The sequence below is a fragment of the Miniopterus schreibersii genome (genome assembly GCF_964146895.1).
Source record: "Miniopterus schreibersii genome assembly, chromosome: 11".
In the NCBI taxonomy this organism is placed as follows: domain Eukaryota; kingdom Metazoa; phylum Chordata; class Mammalia; order Chiroptera; family Miniopteridae; genus Miniopterus; species Miniopterus schreibersii.
In genome coordinates this window covers 58,177,873-58,199,296 of record NC_138111.1, presented here as the reverse complement: position 1 = coordinate 58,199,296, position 21,424 = coordinate 58,177,873, and the positions used below count along the sequence as shown (strand labels likewise).

The 21,424-nt window shown below is 40.1% G+C and overlaps 1 protein-coding gene across 15 annotated transcripts in view; it reads left to right on the top strand.

The window, feature by feature from the left end:
- Nucleotides 1-21,424, top strand: part of ELAVL2 (ELAV like RNA binding protein 2) — a 126,320-nt gene that overhangs the window by 96,729 nt on the left and 8,167 nt on the right. For all 15 annotated transcript variants that reach the window (XM_081152335.1, XM_081152340.1, XM_081152331.1 and 12 more), the window contains 2 exons: nt 15,585-15,738; nt 18,884-19,109. In XM_081152335.1, the coding sequence (XP_081008461.1) occupies nt 15,585-15,738; nt 18,884-19,109 (380 nt within the window). The remainder of the gene's footprint in view (nt 1-15,584; nt 15,739-18,883; nt 19,110-21,424) is intronic.

Genomic DNA, 21,424 nt, shown 5'->3' with positions numbered 1-21,424 from the left:
CCCAGCTCTGTCAGATCTTACTATCATTTGCCTTTAGCATCAGTTCTCAGCTACAAGTACTGCAGCAGAATTACTTGTGGAGTTTTAACTTCTGGAAGTTCCTTGACATAAGATTTGTGGGCAATATGCTACTGGTCCCCCCCCCCCGCCTGTGAAAAACTCCTTTGAATACTGTGTCAGGACTTGGAGTCACAAGTCCTGGATTGAGTTCTGTCTTGGTCTAGTTTGCTCATTTATAAAATGGTGGCAATGGGACCAGGCTGCACAGTTATTGTGCAACATTTTGCTTGACATCTGGAGGTAGGAAATATTTGTGCTGACCTGTTACATTCGGAGAGAGAAGATCAAGAATATTTAGTGTCCCTGGCTGGGCCTGGCTCAGCGGTTGAGCATCGACCTAGGATCTAGGAGATCCTGGTTTGATTCCCGGTCAGGGCACATGCCCGGGTTGCGGGCTTGATCCCCAGCAGGGAGCGTGCAGGAGGCAGCCGATCAATGACTCTCTCATCATTGGTGTTTCTATTCTCTCTCTTCCTCTCTCTGAAATCAATAAAGATATATTTTAAAAAAAAAATATTCAGTGTTTTTTCTATTTCCCCTTTCTGTATTAAGTTGTATTTTAGAAATCTAGTTGGGGAGGGATTAGAAAGCTATTTTTACTCTGAAGAAAACAGTCATAATACTTAGTTGGATATTTTAAAAATTGTAGTAGTTACCTGGTGTTATAGAGAAATGGGTTTTGAAAAAAATCAATAAATCATGGTAATGCAGCCTGTTTCGTGGTCATTAGTATAAGGTTGCCTTCTCCATAGGGATGAGAAGTTTAATCCTTCCTGCGGAGGTTCCGGGGTTGCTAATGAGTCTTGAAGTGACCTTCAGGTGAGCAGCAGGAGGGGCAAGGAAAAGCTGGGCACCTGCCTGGTCCTGGAGACAGGCAGTTCAGAGAAGCTTTAGTTTCCACAAATTTTGTTAAGTGACTCTTAAGAAATTCAGAGGTTGCTGCTTGCTTTACTCAAGCTACCCTGTTCATATGCCTAAAAAGCTCTGATGCTGTAGAATCCAGCGAGGCAATCGAGCACAGTAGCCCTTTGCAGAGATTGGCCAAGCTGATGGGCTCCCTAATCCAGCTGGGCCACACCCAACCAGTCTGAGTTTTGGAAGTATTTTTGGATGATTTTATGGGCTTTGTTTTACTTTTATATTTTTGTATTTGTTGGTGATTTTACATTCACATATACTACTTTCAAAATAACTGGGAAATTGTCGTATTCAGAAACCAGGAAATCAGGATAGTGGATGGTGAGGAGGAGAGTTGATATTTGAAATTTTTACGAGCTCTCCAGGGAACCCGAATTCACCCCAGAGTTTGCAGATTACCTATTTTAAATCCCTCTACATAAGGGGCTGCCAAAACCTGAATGTTCATCAGGATCATTGAAGTAGAGTAGTTGATAAAATGCAGGTTCCTGGACCCCAATCGAGAATTACTGTACCTGATCATCTGCAGAGTGAGGCCAAGGAAATTTTAATAGCCACCACAGGTGAGTCTTAACAGGTGGTGGTCTGACCTGAGAACCATAGTGAACCTTAATGATTTGTGCTTGAGTAGGTCTGTTGTTTTTGTTTCAAAACAAGTCTATATGTAAATAAGATTTTTGTTTGTGGTTCTATCATAAACTATCTGGAATGTTTATGATTAACAGATGTACTTTAGTAAAATACTATACTGGATTTACTTTTAAAATATACATTCTCTTTCACACACACTTACACACACACAATTTGCTTGTTTTCAGAGCATTTGAATATCATTAAATACTTTTAGCTTTACAAGTACATGAACATCATTTAATATTTGATCCTGAGAATGGGGATTTTGCAGTATAGTTCTTCTGGGGCCCATTTATTTAAAATGGGTATTTTGTAGTCTAGAGATGGGGAGTTGAGTTATATGATCCAAGATGGTTGTGAATCATTAGATTATGGAAATTGCTTTTACAATGCACTTAAAATTTGACTCATTTATGGGCTCCTAACTGCACACCTGTCCCAGCCCTCCCCAGTATCTGGATATTTGACCTTTCTAGTCAGGGTTTGAATAAATGGGAATTTGCTCTATTATAAGAATGTCCCCACAAAGCATAGTATAAATATTTAAAGAAAAAATGTGTGCTGCCTTAATTGATAAACCTTTTGACCTATAAACTGAATCTAGTCCCAAAGTTATGTGAAAGCCATGTATATATAGTATTGCCAAATGGCTCAGAATGTTTCTGTTCTGCTCAGATTTGCAAAAATGGGTTAGTAAGTAACCGTCACCAACTTGCAGGATTTTCTTTAGTTCTTCATTAACCAGTGTCTTGGGGGAATTGTGAAATATGCATTGTCTGCAAAGTACTCTGGCGCACAAAGTCAAATGAACTGTGAAGGTGAGGGCTAAAAACACCCCCCTCACCTTTGTACTTTATTCTGTGAGTATTAAAGAACATTGATTTACCAAGTGGCAAAGGGGCTACTACTTGGCGGTTTAATTACAGCCAGTGAATGTTATTGATGCCATCAATCAGCAGGACCCTGGGAAAGGGCCTGGTGCCAGACCATTCAGCAGTGTAATTAAATGCCGCAGCCCTGGCCTCTGAAGGCGCTTCCACACACCTGAAGCAGGGGGCGCTCTGTTGTGCAACAGAGGTAAAGGTGGTTATCCCCTCCTTACCGCCCCTCTTTAAATTTCTGGAGGAGTTCTGTGAATGGCGATGAATGGAAAATATGGCCTCTTCATTGTGTCCAGTTAAGGTGGTTGGTGTTTGCCTTACAAACCCTCTTGTGTGTGTGTAAATTTTCACAACTGTCAGACAGAAGGCTTTAGGAATACAGTAATTACTTTCTGTTAGAGCTGTGTGGGGGAATATGCAGCTCAGGTGTCTAGTAGATATTTGGACAACAAGGGATTGTGTTTGAGGGAGACTATTAGTCCTGCAAATCAGTTCATTTAAAAAAGCTTTCCCTGTGATTATTCTGCAGGGTCTAACCATGTTGAGAGGAAAATAGCTTGGCAGGCTTGAGGGTCTAAAACATTTAGTAATATTTCAGGGGTGATTCTTTTTAAATGATCTATTGAGTAAATTTTTTATAATTTTACAACTTATATCAAGCCAGTGTATAGGTAAAATTTCCTTTGGCTCTGGGAAGGGCTTCTAATAAGATTTTTATTACCCTTTTTTCTCTTTATCATATGGTATATATATATTTCCATACATTATATATATATTTCTCTTTATCATATGGTATATATATATATTTCCATACATTACATATATATAGATATCTTATATCTCACACAAATGTTCATGTAGGCCTATTTGAGAGAGAAGACATGCCATAGACAATCCAAAATATTTTCTGTTACTGCCCGGCCCCCCCTTTTGTTTAATGGTGCATAGTTTGTACCAGTCGAGCTTATCAAAGATCCAGACTATCCTTGAAAGAAAGTGAGTTGGTTTCCTAAGTTTTTTGTGCTTGTGTGTATGTACACATACACATATACACACACTAGATACATGACAGTTGGGTCAAAACACTAAATCTTGGCTATTATGGTTTACTTGTAATGCAGGCATACCTCAGAGAAGTTGTGGGCTGGATTCCAGACCACTGCAAAAAAATTGGTAGTAATCTTTTTGCTAGTACAGGGCCTTACCTTCAATTTGTAAAACACACAACATCTGTGAAGCCCAGTAAACCACGCAGTCTGCATGTGTAAGCACGAGGTCTGCCTGGGTAAGCCTGGGGTGCAGACTATTTCACATTTACAACAGGTATTGTTTAAAGGGGGATTATAGAAATAAAAGATCCTTTGTTTAAAAGAGAAAGATTGTTAGAAATTTTCCTTTGGAAGTTTGAAAAATATTTTAAAGTACATTAAAGGTTTAGTGAAACTGATGGTCATCTTCAAGAGTCCCGTCCATTAGGGCCTTGTTATATTATATGGAACCATAACAAGACCAATGGTTAGTCTCCAAGTTTTGGGGGGAAGGTCATGTGCTCTAAAAGTTATTACTGTCCATCATACATTTGCTCTTTTTCTCTCCCCCACCCCAAAAAAGGGCTAAGAAATGAAAAGTAATGTTAAAAGGCATTTAATTGCAAATTGTTAAGTCTATACAATCATGGTTATACCATCTGGGATAGGGCATATCTGTGAGTAATTAAATAAGTACTTAATTTGTCAAGCACTTTAAGTGCTTAGTATGTACCAGGCCGCTTTGCTGAATGTTGGAGCCATGCTACAGTGTGACAAAATGTAGTCTGGTCCTTGATGTCATAGTGTAGTCGGGGAGACAGCACTGATTTATATGGCCATCATTTGGATGAATGGTAAGTGGATGAAGAGTGCAGTGGAGATGGATATGTCACTGGCTGTCAGGAGGCCTCTGCAATGCTTTCAGGGTGATAGGGTTTTTACAAAACAGGGTTTATCAAGCAGAGAAAGAAGAAAAGTATTAACACATGAAGGAATGTCTCATCCAAAGTCACACAGAGGCCTTTAAATGACATGTACTTTTTGGAAAAAACTTTCACCTGAAAAGTATAAATGGTACTTATTTTATCAAGTAACAGCCTTCTACAAAAAATGCTTGGTAGGAAAATTTGATGAAACTTAGCCCCATATTTTACATTTATCCTTCTTAAGTGAAGTCCTAATTTATAAGAACTGTAGGGACAAATTTTGGGCAGGTTAATTCATTTGTTTGTGGACACAAAGATCCATGGTGACCTGTGAGGCTCAATTAATATATTTACAAATGGCACCAAGATGAAATTTTTCTACGGAGTATTGAGTGTCCACACAGAGATAAGAGCATTATATTTTCATTACTGTATGTATAAGTAGGTCAAAGAAGAGTTGGATATCTGAATGAACATTGTAGCCAAGCAATTTTTCTTCTAGCTATAGAACAAAAGGAAACTTATTGCAGATAGTATTTAAATTAGCTTTTTATTGCCACACCCATTTTAACTATTCTCCTCACCTGGCTTACGATGGGAAAATACCTCCATATTGTACAAGTATATGACATACATGTTTGTGTAGACTGTCACTCCCCTGCTCATAAAAGCTGCACCTGAATCTGCCCCAGCTCACTGTTCCAGTGTTTGCATTGTCCTGCAGAATGGTTCAGCTGGGCTCTCCATCCTTGAATGTGCAAAACCTAAATCTTACCTCCAGCCTTGGGTCATCCTCTGCTTATGCCATTGTCATTGTTTAAAAGTTTTACTTGGCCATAAAATCATTTATTTTTCACTGCACATTACCTTTCTCTCCTGTGTGTGGTCTGCTCTCTGAGGGCAGGCATCTTTGTCTTCAGAGCATCTCACAGAATACTTATGCTTCTGTTTATAAATTCTTAGTGAGGAGGTTTTTCTATGTTGTTTATAAGAAATAGTAGAGACCTGCTCTGGATCCCCAAAGATGGAAAAATTCACAATTTAAGTGAAATTAAAAGTGCGACTCTGTCACTTCTTGGTAGGCGTTACTACTCATTGAAGATAGAGTCAAACTAAGGCTGGGTCAAGGACTTACCTGCTGCTTTCTCTTTTCTACAGTAAATGAAGATTTAACTATTGCTATTCCTTTAGGGAAGATTTTCTACAGAATGTCCCCGTGTCTGGGTCTTTGTCAGTCTCTCTCTTTGATATATTTTCTCTCTCTCTGTCAAACCTTAGGTGAAAGGGTGTGTGAAAGCCCTAGGGTGTGTCACCCACTGACACTGGCTGGTTGGGAACCCTTTTCTTTCCCGTGCATTCCCAACCTGTGCTAGTTGGCTTTTGCTCTTAAACAGCTCCACTCTACTTACACCAGGTAGTGTGTCGTCCTTCCGCAAGTTTAACTTCCTAACTCAGCATTTCAGCCTGTTGACAGTGCCTCAGATATACTAGGTCCTCAAATACTACATGAGTGATATTGTAAGTTTATTCTTGGAGGTAAAGTTGTGGCAGGTATCTTGACAGTGCGGCTTTTGTTGTTGATTGCGTCTGATCAGCTTTAGAATCTTGAAAGAACCCTTAATAAGAAGCCGTTACTGGAGAATGGCTTTGGAAGAATTGGGTGAGGACATCTATTTTTCTATAAGCCAATTTAACTTGTATTGTTTCCAATGAAGCATAAAAAGCCAGGTAGTTTGGACAATTACCGCACCTGCTAATCATCTTGCCTGAGAGGCACTTCAGAAATACCCCCTGCAGGATGCCTGCTTGGTGTATGTGTGTGTGTATAGGACATACATCTAAGAATTAGTTACAACCCTCTAGCAGATTAAAGCCTAGTAATATAAAAGCTCTGTAAGCGAATGCAGCGTTGTTACCCTGGAAGGAGGCACTGAGGCAGCCTGCCGCTCCGGCTGTGTAGAAGCCCCAAACACATGGGAGTACTGAGACTGAGCACTGAGATTTCCCTTCTTCCTTCAGTCTCTCTTCCATCCTTAGTATATTTAATGAAAGTGTCTAAAATGAAAAAGTTACAGTACTACCTACTAGTGTAGCCTTCTTAGCACTGTTTCATACTCTGTGAAATCATGTTGTGATTAGGCACCGATCGCACAGTGGCCCATTCCACATTCAGAAGCACATGTAACCTTAACCTGAAATAGCCTCTGTTGCACGGAGTCCCTTTGTTATTTCTACCACCGTCTTCCCCAAACGTTATCCTCTGTTACTAATCCTGTACCTCACTTAAGGTTCTAGCAGATCTCTATGGGAGAGAGTGTGGTAGTGTGAGTGGAGACATAAAATTAAGTTGGCCTTTTGTACCAGCCCATTTAAAGATGCTGGGTGTAGCCCGGCCTGCGTGGCTCAGCGGTTGAGCATCGACCTATGAACCAGGAGGTCACGGTTTGATTCCTGGTCAGGACACATGCCTGGGTTGCGGCTCCATCCCCAGAAGAGGCAGCCGATCAGTGACTCTCTCATCATTGATGTTTCTATTTCCCTCTCCCTTCCTCTCTCTGAAATCAATAAAAACAGATTTTTTTTTTAAAAAAAGATGCTAGGTGTTGACCCTCCAGGTGGCAGGAAGACAGCCTTTTCTCGGGCTTCAGCCAGGCCTCAGGCTTTCACACGCTCTCATTCGTCTGCCACTGTCTTACAAAATACTCGTAATACTTTGTAATATCGTAATTACAAATTGTAGTTACAAATTTGTATTACAAATTGTAATGTGATAATTAATATAAATTAATTTTGATAGTAACTGCCATGGATTTGAGAAAAGCCTTGTTTATTTTATCTTTGAACTGCTTTTCTGTTACTCTTTTCTGCCCCTTCCTTGTTTCCAGTTCTCCCTCTCTGTGTCCTCTTAGCTGATCTAAGAGACAATAGTAATATTTGAGTTTTTTCTTCCATAAATTGGGGATGTTGGTAATAATACCCAATTCATACACTTATGAGGATCAGTTGAGTTATATATGTAACATACCCGGCGTAGTGCCTGGCACACGGGAAGCACTTAATAAATGTCGGGCTGTCATTTTCTGTGTTGTTACGATTTTATATACATGAAATCATTATGATGATTAAAGCATTACTATGGTTCTCCAGCTCTGTGTTAATCGTTTTATTATGCTATTTAATCCTGGTAAGGTCCCTGTGAGGTAAGGACTGTCAAACATCAAATGACAAATAAAGAAATGAAGGCTTGAAAGGACCTAAGGGAATTATTCCAGAGTTACATAACCGCCAAGCCGCAGAAGCCAGGCCTGGCCCTGGCTGTGTGACTCCACGCCCTGTGCTTTCACCCCTAACTTTGGAGAGCGCTGGTACAGGCCTTCATTCCCCCCACTGCTTCAGAGTACACTCTGCTGTAGCCAGAGCTTCCCAGTAACAGTGCACTCTCTTCTGCCTCCTCTTCATGTTGTTTAAAATTTTTAAAGGTTATGTGCCCAAATAAACACCACATTTGTCACTTTTAATGTTAAAAGTAAGGGAATCTGCTTTCTGTGTCACCACCACTGACCCTTCCTAAGGCAGAGGGGGTGGGAATGCGCTCTGCTAGTTACAGCTGAGTCCGTCTATTTTTTGTCTCTGCCGCTTGAGTGCAATCGCTTTCTAAAATTTTAATGGGCTAAGCGATGGCTTGGGGTTTGGTTTTGGGTTTGGAAATGGAATATGGAACATGTTGATTGACAGATTCCTGCTTAGACCTTGGCATGACTAATCCTGCACCGCCCTGCTAGTGGATTCCGTTTAATCACCACCACTCCTTCCTCAGATGCCATATTCATTCCATCGCTCGGCTCGTGCTTTATTTTTTGTTAAATTCTTTACATACAGAGGTCTTTAGGAATTTGGGAGGCATTTGCGGCTTCTCTGAGTTGCATTTCAAGGATATCTCTACGGTGGACTCCCTGTTGGCCTCGGTCAGCACAAGAGCCCTTTCTGAACCAAATGGGCACTGCAGCCAAGCAGAAGCAGCAAGGGAAGGACAGATAGGACCTGCCAGCTACCCCACTTCAATAAAAAATGAAGATGTCTGTCAAGACAGCCTGTTTGGACCCTCATTTAATTGATACACATGGATGAAGCTGTTTTCGGTAGCATTTAATAAATTGTGCTCAGTGTAGTTTTTCAGAGGCTGAGTTTCAGATGTGTGAAAAGGAAATAATTTGCCAAGTCTCCAGTTTATGATTAGTTACTTAGTACAAATCTTTCAACCAGAGTACTTCTGTTTTCTGTGGCTGTTCGGTAGGTTGTGTGTTGCTTTAAACAGTGCCATCTATGATCTCTTATGACATTATTCTTAGCTTCGTCTTTAACTTGGTCATAAGAATCAACTGCCTTGATGTTTATTTCTTATGTTTCATGACAACTTGAACAAGATGTGAAGCTGGGTATTCTGCTCCTGTAACACAACCACTTGTTTTCACTTTCTGTTAAGTGGTATCCAATTAAAAAAAAAAAGTAGGCATGTTTAATACTTAAGAGATTCTGACTATTCTAAGAACCTTTTAATTTAATTGGTGCAAACCACTAGTCAGGATTCTTAGTTAGGTTTTCTTTTCCACTCCCCTCCCTACCCCCACCAGTATTAGATTTTTTTCAAGCATTTAAATAATTCTCAGGAGTTACTAGAAGAAATATAGTGACTGTCGTAATGGAATGACTCATTTTGATTTTTTTCAGATTTTCGTATGCGTACATAAGAAGATAGTTAGCAAAGCTAAGGTTGTGACCCTCTTGAACATCTCTTCTGGTATTTCCTTGTAAATGTCTGATTGTCCTCCCAATAACTGTCATTTTGCTAGAAACTTGCATTGTTTCAGACTGCATCTTACAGCCAGTGGTTTAAAGGAAAACCCCTTGACAAAGAGTTAAGGCCCCTGAATCCTCCATCCAAATGTTTGTTTGATGTCTTTGGACACAACCAGGGACGTGAGAGAGCAGAAAGCTTTGGGACACTGAAGGTTGTGTGTGTCTATACAGAAGATGTACTCAGTGTCCTGAGCATAAAGGACTAAGACATTTGGAATTAATCTTAAAGCATTAGGGAGCCCTGAGGGAGTTTTAGCAGAGCATAACACAATCAAATGTATTCCTTGGTATCTCTGAACTACTCGCTTGAATGAACAAATCTTTGTGTAGGCTTAAAGAATTCAACAAATCCAGTCTCAATAACATTTGAGGTTCCATCTGTATTTTCCATTGATGTAGTTTTTCTAAATTCTGTGTCTTGAAATATCTTTTAAAGGTAACTACCCTAATGTATAATTCCTTCTCTAAGCCTTCCTGTTAGGCCTGATTACTCCTTTTAGCTCTAACACCTTTGCTAGAGCTAATCTTTAGTGTTTTGTTTTAAAATATGAACAGCAGTTAACTTTGTTTAAATAGGCATAACTATGACCTTGTCCGCTACTTTCAGCTGGAGAGATTGAATGGAGCTTTAGTAGTGGCAAGTATCTACTTTTCAGGATGTTTATAGTCCTAGGTCAGTAATTGACAAGTGATAGAAGTTATTCAATGGTGATCTCGCCAGTGGGAGATTTTTCAAATGTCCTTAGTCTAATAAAGAAGGAATAGCTTGCTCATTTATAGACCTTATCACTTTAATCTCTTGGCATTAATGCCCACTGTCACTGATCTTTTCGTTGATCACTCAGAGAAATGAGAGCAGTTGTGTTTTTGGACAGAAGTATTGTAAATGGACTTGTATTGAAAGTGATGTACAGGGATTTTAAACTTTACTATGTACATTTAGTAAAGTACCAATCATTATCCATATTTCCATTCTTTTTAATTCTGTGTAATTTGATTAACTAGGTTTCCTTTTGAATCCTCACCTGAGGATATGTTTTTACTGATTTGTAGAGGGGAAGGGGAATGGGGAGAGGAAGGGGGAGAGGGAGAAGGGGGAGAGAGAGAGAAACATCCATGTAAGAGAGAAACATTGACCATTTGCCTCGTGTACACACCTGGACCGGGAGTTCGAACCCACAACCTAGGTGTGTGCCCTGACTGGGAATCGAACCTACTATCCTTTTGGTGTACAGGACAGCGCTCCAAACAACTGGGGCCACCCAACCAGGGCCATTAACTTGTGTTTTGATAGCTCATTCTTCATGTGCGTATATGTGTTACTGGTCCTTGAATGCTTAATGTATAATTAGTTTTAGTTGCTGATGAAGAAATCGGTTTTTAATTATAAGAAATATACTGTGTTTCAAACTATTCCATTTTCGAGACCTAATTGCTTTGATAAATCTATTTTTATCTCTGTTCCGTCCAATCTGATCTCATTTGTGAAGAACACATTGAGAAGTCATTGGCTAGAGTATTTATCTGCTTGTAACTGCTTCCCTTCCTTTCCCCTCAAGTAATCTCAGTATTGCTTGTCTTTGTTTATTATATTACTTGTAAGGTTGTGAGGAATTCCAGCATAAACCTAAGTTTTAAATTGCTATTACTGGAGTAGATTGGTGTTCAGTGTTGTACTCCCTGTATCATCTTTAAATATTTAAATTGCAGACTCTCTAGCTGCCTCTTAAATTAGACCCTTCACTTAGTAGTTTTGACATTTCATAACCTCGCTTCTCAGGCATTAAATATTCACCTGTTTAAATGGCAGTGAAAATTTAAAATCCAAACCCATCTATTAATCCAGAGAATGTTGATTGGAGAACAGCTTGCACTTGGTGAAAGAGTAGCTATTTTGACCCCACTGGGACATATGCTGGAGGTTCATCGTATTAAAGTATTTCTAATACAGAAATCTCCATAAAACAAAACCATCTCTTGGGTCTTCTCCAAGGGATTTTAATCTTGAAGAACCACAAAGATAGATGTGACATTTTGAGGTTTAGGATAGCCCAAGAGAGGTTCTTGGTGAGTATTAAAGCAAGGCACACCAGTATGTGCTTCAAATCCACAGAAAAAAATCAGAAAGGGGAAGGCTGCTGACCATTGCCAGATGCAAAATCAATTGCCAGATGCTGATTTACTTGCCAGATGCAAGCAAGTTTCGACCTGGAAACTTAGTTGAATCTCCAACGGTGCAAGTCCTTACCCTACTACTGCAAGTCTTCTTCCTACTTTGGTCTAAGTATCTTTTCTGTTTATAATCCTTCAAGGTGGAAGGAGGAGAAGTATTTTCCTAGAAGGGGGATGTTGATGACAGTGCTATCCTTGATAGAGCAAGGGAAAGGGAGCTGCTTTGTTCCCAGACACAATAAAGTCGCAGGGGTGAGACACAGCATGTTGGTCTGGGAGGGGACAGTTGCCCTTACAATATTTCGGGAAGTGGGCGGGGGTGGTGTATTACTCATTTAATTGCATTGCATTCTGAATATTAGACAGTAATAAAACTAATTTCAACATTCTAATGATGTGCAGTTTCTTTAGTTAATTGCAATTAGTAGCCACTCATCCTTTCCTTGGGAAAAGTGACTTTTAAAAAAAATTGATGGAAAATGAAATAAAATAATTTTTGACTTAATTAAATATTTCTAGTACCATCTTGTTTTCTGCTGTGCTCAGTTTCACTCAGTGTGTGTGTTTAAGAAACAACCAAAAGACATTTAATTTTTCTAAACTCCAGAACAAGTAAGTGTACTAAGCTAGCTACTATAGTGTGATATTGTGGCAGAGAAACTGGACAAGTAGACAAGAACACAGGGTCAGAGATCAGAGTTTGAATCAGGAATTTAACCTTATGTATAACCTTAGGCACGTTATTTATCTTTTCTATACTTATTTCCCTAGCAATAAAATACTAATATGTGCCCTGCCTACCTCACAGGGTTGTTGTGAGGCACAAACAAAACATTGTATTTGAAAATGCTTTGTAAACAAAGTCTCAGAAGCCCCCTAAGTGTAAGGTCAATGGAAACAGTATTTGTTACCCCAATGAGTTTACATGAAATTTAGTGCCTCTGCCCTGGCTATGGTGATTTAAACCAGTTCATTGACAAAGTTACTGAAAAATACTGTTTTGAGATTTGTTATTGGTTCTTGGAGTCCTTGAAATATGCTGTGTGCTAAAACTGTACCCAGGATTTGTCTTAATGGAGACACAGAAATTATTGTTATGAAGGAAGCAGTTTATACCTACAAATCTCTAGAAACAGACACAACATGCCATGCAGGGCCACGTGGGGAAGCACCAGGGACAGTCGGGTCAGAGAGGAAAGGGCAGAGCCTGGCTCGGAGCCTTTATTGGGATTCTAGTGGGAAAGAAAGGGTGAGGCAGGGTAGAGTATGGTGAGTAAATGTGGCATTAGATAGTTGGAATAATTTTGGAGGGCTCTGGGCTACAGGGTTGGTCCCTATTTGTGTAATACCTGGCCCTGGAGTGATTAAGGGCAGGGGAAATACTGGTTTGATGAGTTTGGAAATATTGGTTTGGTCTGCTCGCGGGGGGCGGGGGGGGCATTTACTATCTCTAGGACTTAGCTGTCTCTGGGATGGGCAGGCTCTTCAGGATCAAGGCCCTACAGGTATCAAAAATACAGAAAATAAAATATAGTCAGTTCAGGCTGGGAATTAAAAAAGCAATGTGAACTGAAGGAAAAATAAAAGCAGATAACATAACTGACCCAAGTATGTTTTCAAAGCTTTTATATAAGCACTAAATATAAACCTGTTTTCCTAAATATATTTTAGGAAAACTTTTAAAACACTCCACCCACACTCCTCAGAAATGCACAAAGCAGTAAATGTCAGTGCATGAGTAAATTTTCTGGAACACAGTAATGGACTCAGGTTACTCTCAAGTTTAATAGTCTGGGTCCTTACCTACATTTTCAGATGCATGTAGAGATAAGTAGTATTTATAATATAGTCTCCTAGTTTTTTAGGTTTTGTGCTCAGCATTTTATGTGCATTAGAGATTTTATTTAATTATTCCCAATAACCATAAAAAACCAGTATAATTATGTGGTAATAGACTTAAAGAATTTGTCCAGGTTCACAGAGCCCTTCATGAATTGAACCTAGTTTTGAGGCCAGGCACATTGGCTAGAGAGATGTCACCTTGACCTACTGTTACACTATTTTCATGCCGTGTTTGAGCTCATGGAGAGCCTGCCTGCCTCTACTGCCTGCTTCATCAGCCATTGGAAGTTAGCCTCCTAACTTTGAGAATGTATAGATGCTTACTGTGTTGCCTGTGGGAAGTCGCTCTTCATAAAGGGAACACTTCGTTCACATGATCTGGGGCAGACTAACAGCTGACGTGCTGAGAGCTCCCTGCTCCTGAAATAAAGACGTGCAGTCCATTAGACACCGGGGAGTCCAAGCAGTGGGATTTTAGCTTACCCAGATAATTGGGAATTGTTCTTTAGAAAAGAAATTGGCTACTCATGTATTCACATCCATTGAATGTATAAATAATTCATTGACTTTATGTTTCTGTCAGTTTATAGCTGTCCCAAGACTAGAGTCCATTTCAGTTGCTTTGTTGATCACTTGGAATTTTCCTTCATTTCTTATTTTTCACTTATGTTATCATTCCACAAGTTCATTTTTCCTTAAGTTCATTGTTCTTAAGGGTTTAAGCTTAGAGAAAAAAGAGTAGCATATGAATAATGACCTATCTTCTCTCTACCACTATTCTGAATTCCTTTTGTCTGTAGGACAGGACAGTGCTAATGTGACTTCCAAATATAGCTTTTGGCACAACAGGTATATTTTCACTTGTTAATAAGCAAACTTACTGAATAAAGGATAAGAGTATTAAATTTTAACACTGCTAGGACAGGGGTGAAAGATAGCAAGACCTTTTATAAAGTAGTATAAAACCTGGCTTGCTCCCCCCCCCCCCCCCCCGGAAATTAAAAAAAAAAAAGTCATTACACATAGAGCTGTGAGCATGATTTAAACCATGGAGAAAATGTTTCGTATCAAAAGCTGTATAAATTGAAAAGTTTTTTTTTAAAAAAGCAATGAAGTAGATTAAAAGTGGATACTAATGGATGAAATGAGCAGGCAGAAGTTACGGTACCCCAGTAAGTCCACCCTAGAATTAGTCCTAGAATTTGCCTTTTTTATGAACGATTTGGAAGATGGAGTATATTGTGGAATTTAGATCTTTTTAGGTAATCCAAAAGAGTTTACAGTTTAACCAAAGAGGATGTGATCAGGAATAGCACCCGAGACTCAGAGCTATCTAGAAATTGGCAGAATTAGATTGTAGGCAAAGAGCAATCGATTACAATTCGGGCAAGATCTAGATGACTTGATGAACTGTCCCTTAAATGCTGTGGTCCAAGAAGCTGCTGTGGACCCATAGGATCAGTGGGGTATTAGATTGGCTTTATTCAGCAGATATTTTAGCATCTATCATGTGCCAAGAGACTGAGGATACAGTGATAAGAGAGAGGGCTGTGGAGCTTATGTAATGTTGATTATAAACAAATATACTTGGACTTATTTGGCCTTTCATCCTTGTAGGATTTTGGATACTGTGTCTCAAAGATAGGAAACTTTTAGAAAGGGTACATAAAATGGCAGGTAAAGTCAATCAATGGACTTAAATCTTTTGAAATCAAGATTAAAAAGACTTGTGGGCAAGAAGACAATAGACAGGATAATAGGGGATACAGCTCATTCACGTTTAAATTTAGAGGTGATAGCTATTTTGGAATAATCAAAAGGGCATACTTAATGATAATCGGGTAAATTGCTTAGAAATGTGGCACCACCTCCCCCAGAGATGGGAAACTCGAAAACAGGTCACAAAAATATCAGATGAAATTAGTCTTTAAGCTTAGTCATTTAATTGAGCCTAAATCCCTAGTTTAGGTAGTTGGCCTCATTGTCAACCACTAGTAGCACCGTGCTGTGTGTGTCACTGGTCTGTTTGGAAACGTACAAATCTAGGGGTAAACACACTCTTCTCTCTGCCCAGGGGGGATGGCCATTCCCATTGGTTTAGCATTTCTCCTGCAATAAGTAGCAGTCATCGCTGGGCTTCCTTTAACTTCAGTGTTTGTTGTATGCTTCCTACGGAAAAACCACTAAATAACTTGAGGCAGTCTTTGAGGTTCTGAAGGGAGGTGATTGAGTTTGCACACACGTCTAATTTTATTTCCCTGTTCCAGGTTTCCTATGCTCGCCCAAGTTCAGCTTCTATCCGAGATGCAAATTTGTACGTCAGCGGACTCCCGAAAACGATGACTCAGAAGGAGCTGGAACAGCTTTTCTCACAATACGGCCGCATCATTACTTCTCGAATCCTTGTTGACCAGGTCACTGGTAAGTAGGCAGCCACTCTGGGTAATCTTTCACATTTCTGACTGGCAGGTTGTGAAATATGCTGCTTTCCCATACAGCAATCTTGCCTCCAGAACACATCAAAGGTATATGTGGGCCAGAAAATGCAATTTTCTGCCGGAATTGTTCATAAATATGCATGGATAAAAATAGATTGCGGAGTGGAATGAGTGAGCTTGAGTCACTGCCACCCTGAAGGTGCAGGTTTGAAGCCTGTTTCATGGCTTGTAATAAATTTACAGATGCTATAATCTTCATTTCCAAGCTGCTGCGTGAAAAAAGCGCCCACCCTCCTTATAAAGTACTAATAAACAATTTTATTTTTGTAAAAAGCATAGTTTAATGCAGCCACATGCAGCCAGTTCTCCAAGGGAGGATTACACCTCAGCTACGCTGGTAATTGCTGTTCAGGCTATTTCCCAGGCCGGTGCTGTGTGTCACAGGCACGTGTAAGATTGCAGATTTTGAATGTTAAGCATTTATTTTATGCCTAATGTTAACTTTTAACCAAACAGAAAGGAGAAGACTAGTATGTTTATTAAAACTTTCGTATGTCAGGGAGCTCTTTTGTAAAGCTTTTAGTTAGAGAAAAGCTAGCAGTATAGATTTGATTATGGATCTAAAAAATAAAGTACAGTTTTCTATTATAAGTGCAATACTTATTCTTTTAAAAAATACTGAAAAATAGAGAAATAATGGCAAGAGGGGAGAACCACCTGTAGTGCCATAGACTCGAGCAGACACATGAAGATTTGTGGGTTTTAAAACCTATCCTCGGGCAAGGATTACAAAAAAACAAAAAGGGTTTTTGTGGATCTTTAAAAAGAAAATAGGTTTTCCTCTTTTCTCTCTCTGTTCTTTCTCCCCTGTCACTCTGACTGCTTTTCTCTCCTCTTATCCTGTCTGTCTCTCCTTACAGTGATGAGACCACTAGAGATGCATTGTGTACTAGAGCGTCATAGCTTGTTTTTAAAAGAGATGGATTAACCACGGAATTAAATCAGGCCAAGTTTTTAATTCTCCAAGTGAAGACCAATTAGTTGATCTGAATTTGGTCAGAAGCCACCCGTGGTTCGCCCCCCTGTGCTGAGGCTAACCGCCACACTTCCGAGGTCTGGGCACAGCGGTGGCTGCCATCACACCATGCTTGGGAGAATGGCCTGGAGGTTCTGCTCTATGGAGAAAATTTAGTCTAGTGAGGGTGTATAAAAATACAGTCTTCTCAGCTGCATTCCGTAACCTTCCTTTTACATTCTCGCATGGTATGTTGTATCACACAGACTGGTAATGGGGTAAAATAGATATTCAGGCCTAAAAATTTAGATAAATTTGTTTACATCAACAAAAGTGCCCTTTGGTTTTGTTCATATCAGTCATGCTTTTTAATGAGGACTCTGAATTGAGAGTAAGTGGCACCTGTGTTACTGAAAGTCCTTGTCTGAACTGCAAGCCCATCCTGAGTAAGTAGGCTCACAAGGACCTGCTTTGCCACCTGGTTTAGTCAGTGGGTCTCAAGTGCACTCAGGCATCTGCAGTAACAGCACCCTGCTGGGACTTTGTTAGAAACGCAAATTCTTGGGCCCCACCCCAAACCTAATGAATAAAACTCTTAGGGTGGGCCTGTTACCGGCCCTTCAGGTTATTGGGATGCGTGCTTAGGTGTGAGGACTCCCCATTCAGATGACAGGCTGTGTAGAGAGGTCATTTCATTGCTAATCTGATGCTTTCCAAATGGAATAGTTAAGTCCCAGGGGTTACTAATTCTTAATAGGAGCTGGTAGATAACTAAAATAATACATTTTCTGGCATTTCACCATTTCATCTTTATACCTACAGCTTTCAAGGCAAAATTACTCACTTAACCTGAAATGACAAACCCTGCAATTTTGTTACTCACCCATCAGGTGGTAATAATGTACAAGGGATATAGTTAAAATAGGGAAGGTAAAGCGATAGATGCTGTCTGAGATAAGCATACGTGGAAAAAATCCCTCACTTACCTTAGAATAGAATTCCAAGCCATTGACCTTACACAGTATTAACTTTAAAGCAAGTAAACCTTCAGTCCTCCTTAAATTTTCCGTAAACATGATGGTCTAGTGCTTTTTCTCAGCCCATCTTTCCCAATAACCTCTCATTCTTTTCTTCGATGACATACTCTGAATCATCTAGACTTTTCTAGCTACTAGTCTCAAGCTGGTACTGCTGGTGCCGATTTGCTTGCCAAGAAAGTGTTTCCCTGCAACTGCTCATCTCACGATGGCCAGCTACGGCCACCCCTACTGGCCTGTTTAGCTAATTAAATGGAATGAGCCGGGTTTCCCTCTACCATTTCTCAAAAGCTAGGTAGGTATTTGGTCATCCCTCCGCTTCCCCATTCTTGTCTCTCAGTGTGGGAACAGCATGAGGCAGGGAATGGCATCCCATGGTCAGGAGTAACACTGCTAAAGCCAGGGCGCTTTGAGGCGTTACTTCCGTTATATTTATTTTTAAAATCTGGATCCTCTTTTACCTCTTTAATAAAGTACAGCTCATTTAAAGCAGTGGAGAAGCTTCAGGGAACCAGAAAAGCCTCTTCAGACAGTTTTCTTAAAGGACCAGCATGCTATACAATATTATTAAGTTGAATTATATTAAAAAATTTGGCTGAAATAAATCTTTCTACCACTGTGCATGTATTTTTAGCATAGCTTGTAAGCATTTTTTGCAAGTGCCTGGTTCTGTTCTCCTTGCTACAAGAAAAGGAGCTACTGTGCCCGTCGTTTCTGAGCTTTTTGTCCAGTAGCATAATTTGAAAAATGAAACTCAGGCAAGTTGTTGACATTATTAAAGAGTATTGAGGGGAGAGAAGGCGGGAGAGAGAAAACACGGACAGAGCAGTGTGTTTTCTCTTCTTAGCTTATTGGTAGGTATGTGATAATGGGTATTCAAATTGTACAGGTGACTTCACGCATTAAAAAATACTAAATTGTGACTCTAGACTGAAGTCTTCCTCTGATTTTGTGGCAGATGTTATGTGTGGGTGAAAACACATTCTTGAGAAGGAAAAATTAATTTATCCTTTCTTCTTTCCCTCCTCTCTCTTTCCACTCTCTCTTTCCCAAATCCTTACCCAAACCTACCATAGGCATATCAAGGGGTGTAGGGTTTATCCGATTTGACAAGCGGATTGAGGCAGAAGAAGCTATCAAAGGCCTAAACGGCCAGAAACCTCCTGGTGCCACAGAGCCAATCACTGTAAAGTTTGCTAATAATCCAAGCCAAAAAACCAATCAGGCCATCCTTTCCCAGCTGTACCAGTCTCCAAACAGAAGGTATCCAGGACCATTAGCTCAGCAGGCACAGCGTTTTAGGTAAGTCTGGTCTGGTTCTTATGCCCAGCTCCTAAACTCAGCGCTCTCAGGTTCACTGTCCAGTACCTTTATTAACAGGATCTCTGCTTTGCTGTTATTGTCATTGCTGTTTTCTTTCTTTCTCTTACGGCACAGAGAAAACCTACTTGGGAAGTGTCTTTTGTAAACATTGTAGGTGGGGACAAAAGGACCTACAGCAGTGAATCTCAACAGGGCAGGGGGAGAGGAGGGTGGGTGGTGTAATTTTGCCCATCAGGGGACATTTGGCAGTGTTTGGAGACAATGTGTGTTGGCGTAACTTGGGTGGAGGGTGCTACTGGCATCTAGTGGGTAGAGGCCAGGGATGCAGCTGAACATCTCATAACGTACATGTAGCCCCAACAACAAGAAATTATCCAGCCGCAAACATCAATAGTGCCAAGGTTGAGACGCCCTGACCTCTGTAGGTTACTGGATTCTTCTTAACCGTTTCCAGTGCTTTCGATTTCCCCTTTTTAGTTTTTTTTCTCCATAACATTTTATCCTCCTGTTTCCTTTTTTAGGTCAGATCTTTCAGTTACTTTGGTTTATAATAGGTGCACCACTAAGGATATATAACCTGTTTGACTACATTAAGTTCCTACAAATGGGTCTCTATTAAAAATTTTATAGGGGTTGGCAAACCTTTACTGTAATGGGCCAGCTAGTAAATATTTTAGACTTTATGGGTCACGGTCTCTATTTATGTCTTTAAAACACACACACACACACACACACACACAGAGAGAGAGAAAACACACAAGTCTTTAAAAATGTAAAAACCATTCTTAGCTCCTGGGCTCTCCTGAAACAGATGGCAGTCTGGATTTGGGTGGTAGTTTTCAGACCCCTGTATATATCCATCGAATGCTCATGCATCTTTAGCTCAAAGAAGATATTCTTTCTTGTAGATAAGCATAAATATTCCAATTTTTAAGTTCTATTCAAACCCTGAGGTAACCAAACCAAGTCATTAAAAAAAAATCCCTAATTTGCATGTGACAAGAACAGTGACTTTAAGATGTTAAGCAGTGCAGGAAGCACAATCACTCAGTTTTTATTTCCCAGAACATTTTTTAATATCCTTTTTGGCCATATGGTGTACTGCAGCCATAGTGCCATCTAACCCCATGCTAATTTTTTTTTAAAATCACAAGTGCATATTAATTTTCTTTCCTTGCTGGGGCAGAATAGTTACATATCAAAGATATAGTCACAAATGTAGCTTAATAAGGAGTTACCTGTTTTCAAGCTTATATCACATGCATTTTTTCCATTGGGGTATTTAAAGCACTAAAAATGTGGGGATAAAAATCAGTCAAATATCTCCCTTTACAAATAACAATTATGTCACCCAAGGTATGAGAGAGAAATCTGCTATTAACACCACTTAGGGTGTTCAATTCCTACTTAGGGTGGCTCTTGCTCGGGAGAAGAGGTGATACATTCAGACGGCTCTGTTTGGAACTGGATGACTGGGTACCAGTTGATTGAGCCTTGTGTTCACTTTGTGCTTTAACTTTGTGAGGTTAAAAAAAAAAAAAGGCATTGCCTGGCTGCCTTGGCTCAGCAGTTGAGCATCGACCTAGGATCCTGGAGATGGAGGTTCAATTCCCAGTCAGGGCACATGCAGGGTTGCAGGCTTGAGCCCCAGTGGGGGGCGTGCAGGAGGCAGCCAGTCAATGACTCTCTCATCATTGATGTTTCTATCTCTCCCTCTCCCTTCCTCTCTCTGAAATCAATAAAATACATATTTAAAAACAAACAAACAGCATTGGCAGAAAGGAAACACTGCCCCCCTTGCCTGCGGTGGGTGTAGTGGGGATGGGCTGGCGGGAGGCTGCGTGGGGCTGCTTGGTGCTTGGCCTTGGGGAGAAAGAGATCCTATAAAGCCTTCTTTTCTTTCTTTCATCCTTTAGCTCTGCCTGTAGGTTTCCTCTGTGGCATCTTGAGTGAACAGTAACTTTGTGCAAGTTTAGCACAGACCAGCTTGAAGGAATTCTGGAGGTGTTTCCTAGGCAGACCAGCTCATTACCGTCTACTGGTCTACTATCAGAGCTCTTTGGGCTTAAAGGAAAGCTCTTTGGAACTTGTTGATTTTCACACTGTGAAAGTATAAAATGTTTGATGTTGGGAGAAAGCTGTGTTAGTTTAAGTCGTTATTTTTGGTGTTTCTGATTTAAGCTCTGGCTTTTGTTTTATGGTGTTTATTAAGCAAAACTGTATTCTTAGAATCAAGACTGAATTCTGAGGAAGACTGGGCGAAAGGACTGACATGACAGGATCTTCAGGGGAAT